Source organism: Macadamia integrifolia, chromosome 1 (genome assembly GCF_013358625.1).
Source record: "Macadamia integrifolia cultivar HAES 741 chromosome 1, SCU_Mint_v3, whole genome shotgun sequence".
NCBI lineage: Eukaryota > Viridiplantae > Streptophyta > Magnoliopsida > Proteales > Proteaceae > Macadamia > Macadamia integrifolia.
The window spans coordinates 33,754,661-33,759,303 of NC_056557.1; the positions used below are offsets into that span (position 1 = coordinate 33,754,661).

Sequence of the window (4,643 nt, forward strand, 5' to 3'; positions counted from 1 at the left end):
AAAAAAAAAAAAAAGAAGAAGAAAAGTGTTAAGAACTAGTTAATAGGTTAATAGGAGTGGTAATTTGGCCATTTTGAAGTAACAAGGAGAAGAAGAGGTAAAAGTTCTTTTTTTTTTTTGGAAATCAAAGATGAAACTTTTGATAGAGAAGTTTGAGTAAATAGAGAGTAAAGAGGGGTGATTGAAATTTTCCCAAAACAAAATTAACCACTAAAAATTTACAAGAAAATATGACAATATATGAAAAGGTGTACAAATGAAATATCTATGGAAAAAAAATTTGGGGTAAATATGAAAAAACTTGTCTAATACATTTTAAAATTTGACATGTGATTTATCTTTTATCTTAGTTTCGATAGAAGGGTTCGATTCTCCCATCAATTTAGTCAACTCCATTCATTAGAATAGCCTCCATTAAGTCCCTGCACCTTGTTTTCCTGCTTCCTGTACCTTTCTTTGTTTTTCAAAAGTAGGATTTTAGTTCAGGATTGCCCAATTTTACTTCTAAGGTTTCTTTGAATTTGAGAGAGAGAGAGAGAGAGAGAGAGAGAGAGATTACATAATGAATCAAAGCATATAAAAAATTAAAAAATTTAAAAAAATTAAAATATTAAAAAATTAAAATATTAAAAAATTAAAGGACCATGAATATAAACAATAGAAAATTACGGCGGCGACCTCAGGATCGATCCATTTGAAGCCAACTTGATGTTTAAGTAGCTGAAGACATACCATTTACCATTTGGTTGGGATGCTGACTTCTTGTTGTCGAATGTTAATTGAGGAATTGAGTTGCAGAAAGCTAAATGGATTTGGATTCAGTGAGGAGATTATTAGAGAGAGGGGAAGAGGAGATTGAGAATAATTCGATCGATGCAGTGTCCAGCAAAACTGAGTTTTTCGACCATCTTACTTTGCAAGGGATTCAAATCGATGTCATCGAACCAGGTCGAATCGTCTGCTCCATGAAAGTCCCTCGTTGCCTTGTGGTAAGTCCAACACTCCCTTCATCTGGTTTGATTCCAAACTTAGAAGACGGAGACACATAAATCTTTCTCTTTAATTTTGATTTTTGAATTGGGTTTTCGTTTTCCTTGTTGGATTAAGAACTCTGATGATAACTTCCTGCACGGCGGGGTGACAGCAACGCTGGTGGACATAGTTGGGGCATTAACAATGTATACTGTTGGAGCTCAAACAACCGGTGTTTCTGTTGAAATCAATGTCACCTACTTGGATGCTGCATTTCCGGATGTGGGTACCAACTAATCTGCTCTTTCCGTTAATATAATCTCAGTATCTTTTCTGTATATTGGGTCTGCTACTTCGATATTGTTAATGCTGGATTACCTCTTCAATTGAGAATTTAAAGAAAAACAAATGGTACTCTTTTTAAAATTTTTATTTTGTTTCATCCCCAAGTATTTGCTACTCTATGTCAAACAAAATTGACAAATTCTGAAGTTGTAGAAGCCATGTGTGGAGAAAATTAAAGATTCTATTTGATCACTGTTGCTGCCAAAAAACCCCGCGAGTTGGTCCTGCACAAGCACAGACGACAGAGGCCCGGAGGTTTGTCTGGGGTTAGTCCTCCGACGCTCAAGTTAGGGTCGGCCGCACAGTTTTCAGTAAGGGAGTAATGGTGAGGGTCTGAATGCTTACCTTCTTCCTTCCTCTCGGCCCCCTTATATGGTTCCTTGGGTCTAGGGTTTTTCCTTGTCTTTTCCTCTGTCCTTCTCCCATACGGCCGTCCTTCTTGTGGGGAATATTCCCCTCATGCAAACGACGTGATCGAGCGTGATTGAGTCCTTGGAATCCTTATCTGGTGGACGACACGTGTCTCGGGGGCGACACGTGTCCTTTCCCCACCGAGAGAATTTGTTTGGCTGTATCAGGAGCCCCCTTACTCCCACTAGGAGTCTCTTCCTGTGGGAGTAACCAACTTTTTCGCAATCATCGCTCTTTTCTTCATCACTTCCTTTTTTCCCCTTTTTTTTTTTCTTTCTTTCGGCCTTATTCCTTCGGCCTTAGTCTTGCATGCGACCGAGGCCTGCGGTTAGCCGAGGTAAAGACCTTTGGTCGGCTCGGCTCGGCCTTACTCTGAGCCCCCTACCGAGGTGAGGACCCTCGGTCAGGTCCGTTCGGCTTTGGCCGAACTCCCAATCCAAGGTGAGGACCCTCGGTTAGGTCCTTTCGGCTTTGGCTGAACTCCTAATCCGAAGGAAGGACCCTCGGTCGGGTCCGTTCGGCTTTGGCCGAACTCCCAATCCGAGGTGAGGACCCTCGGTCAGGTCCGTTCGGCTTTGGCCGAACTCCCAATCGAGAGGGGGACCCTCGGTCAGGTCCATTCGGCTTTGGCCGAACTCCCAATCCGAGGTGGGGACCCTCGGTCAGGTCCGTTCGGCTTTGGCCGAACTCCCAATCCGAGGTGAGGACCCTCGGTCAGGTCCTTTCGGCTTTGGCCGAACTCCCAACCGAGAGGGGGACCCTCGGTTAGGTCCGTTCGGCTTTGGCCGAACTCCCAATCCGAGGTGAGGACCCTCGGTCAGGTCCGTTCAGCTTTGGCCGAACTCCCAACCGAGAGGGAGACCCTCAGTCATGTCCGTTCGGCTTTGGCCGAACTCCCAACCTAGAGGGGGACCCTCGGTCAGGTCCGTTCAGCTTTGGCCGCAATCCCAACCGAGAGGGGGACCCTCGGTCAGGTCCGTTCGGCTTTGGCCGAACTCCCAATCCGAGGGGAGGACCCTCGGTCAGGTTCGTTCGGCTTTGGCCGAACTCCCAATCGAGAGGGGGACCCTCGATCAGGTCCGTTTGGCTTTGGCCGAACTCCCAACCGAGAGGGGGACCCTCGATTAGGTCCGTTCGGCTTTGGCCGAACTCCCAACCGAGAGGGGGACCCTCGGTCAGGTCCGTTCGGCTTTGGCCGCACTCCCAACCGAGAGGGGAACCCTCGGTCAAGTCCGTTCGGCTTTGGCCGAACTCCCAACCGAGAGGGGGACCTTCTGTCAGGTCCGTTCGGGCGCATATCTCGAGGCTTTGTACTCTGACGTGGCGACACCATTAATGCTCGGGTAGTCGTACCGTCTTTCTCCCCATCTATATAGTGTGGGGGGCCATTTGTGGGGCACTTTTCTTTTCCCTTCGGAGAGCTTACCTTCTGCCTCGGTGTTCTTTTCGAAGATCTCGTCTTCGTCTTGACTTCCCCTAGTTTAGCGACACCCAAAAAGTGTGTTGATGTCTTGCTCGTCGGGCTACAGCCCATCGTCCTCCGAGAGGACGAGGCCAAAACGTAGGCATAGGAGTCCAGGGGAGGTCCGAGGGATGTCCTCGGATTCCACTGACTCTCCCTCTTCCCGCGACTCATCATCCGCGGCCTCGCTGTCTGGGTTCGAGGGTGGCTCTAACGGTGCAGGATTCAGGGAGAGGGTGCTCGATTCCCGAGCTCAGACCCAGGAGCCCTTAGAAGTGGAGGCTCTCAACATCGTATCCACGATGGACGAGCCAGAACTGGAGGAGCTGAGGGCCTCCTTCGGTGTCTCGGACGCTTTCGAGCTCCGTCTACCCAGACCATCCGACCGAGCCAGCTATCGGAACTCCGAGGAGTTGTGCTTGTACAAGGAGGCGTTTAAGGCCGGCCTTTGGTTGCCCCTCCACCCCTTCTTCACCCGAGTGTTTCGTCACTATGGGGTATGTCCGACCCAGCTGACGCCGAATGGGTGGCGACAAGTGCTCAGCTTCGTCGTCTTCTTCGTAAGGCACCAGAGGCCCCTCTCCCTCCCCCTCTTCATTAACTGTTTTCTCCTTCAGGCCTGCAAGGGGCTTTCGGGTTGGTATTACTTTTGCCCCCGAAAGGACCTTCGGCTTCTAAAGGGTTACCCGACTTCCATCCACGGGTGGAAGGAGAAGTTTTTCTTTGTGAGATCATCCGAGGGGGTGCCCTTCGGCACGGTTTGGGATATCCCGGATCTTAGGGAGGTGAACTCCGCCCCTGCCCTATTCGGGGCAGACGCGGAGTCGTTGGCGATGGCGAGGCGAAAAGAAGACTGTCCTCCAGTCGAGGCCGACTGCCTCAAGTCCGAAGCCGTACTCTTCAGATTCGGGCTTAGCCAGGGTGAGTTAGGCTAGCCTCCGTTTGCTTCCTTCGAGTGTCGGTGCTTCGTACTGACTCCCATTGTTTCTTTTTGCAGTGCAAGTCTCCAGGGCCGAGGCTAGGGCCGCCGCCGCGGCAAGGTAGGCACAAATCAAGGAGGTCAAGGCGCGGGAAGCCCAACAACAGCCGAGGCCGAAGCGGAAGGAGAAGAAGGGGCTGTCCTTCGAGACCCCGAAGAAGAGGTCCAAAGTCGAGGGACCGAGCGCCGAGGCAGTTCAGGCCCTCGCTGCTCCGGGCCGTGACGGGCCTACGCAAGACACCTCCCCCGCTTCGGCCTCCAGAGGTCTGAGGGTGGCGACAGTGAGGGCCGAAGTGGGGTTTGTCCCTCAATGGTCGGTGAAGGAGGACGACACGCTGGCCGTCGGGCGAGTTGCTCATGAGCTGGTGATGAAGGGGAGTCTTCCCTGAGATGCCACCGAGGCACAGAAGCAAGGGACGGTGGCCATGATCACGGATGCTTGCATCTTCATGGCCGGGGTAAGCTTCGGTCCCC

At 50.7% G+C, this 4,643-nt stretch overlaps 1 protein-coding gene across 1 annotated transcript; it reads left to right on the top strand.

Annotated features, from left to right (window-relative positions):
• Positions 1–623: 623 nt before the first annotated feature.
• LOC122085079 (acyl-coenzyme A thioesterase 13-like) lies at positions 624–1,254 on the top strand (the record flags this gene model as incomplete). The annotated part of the gene is given in 2 exon segments (XM_042653524.1): positions 624–989; positions 1,108–1,254. Coding segments are annotated over 2 exon segments (330 nt in total), but the record flags the coding sequence as incomplete, so codon positions are not given.
• Positions 1,255–4,643: the final 3,389 nt, after the last annotated feature.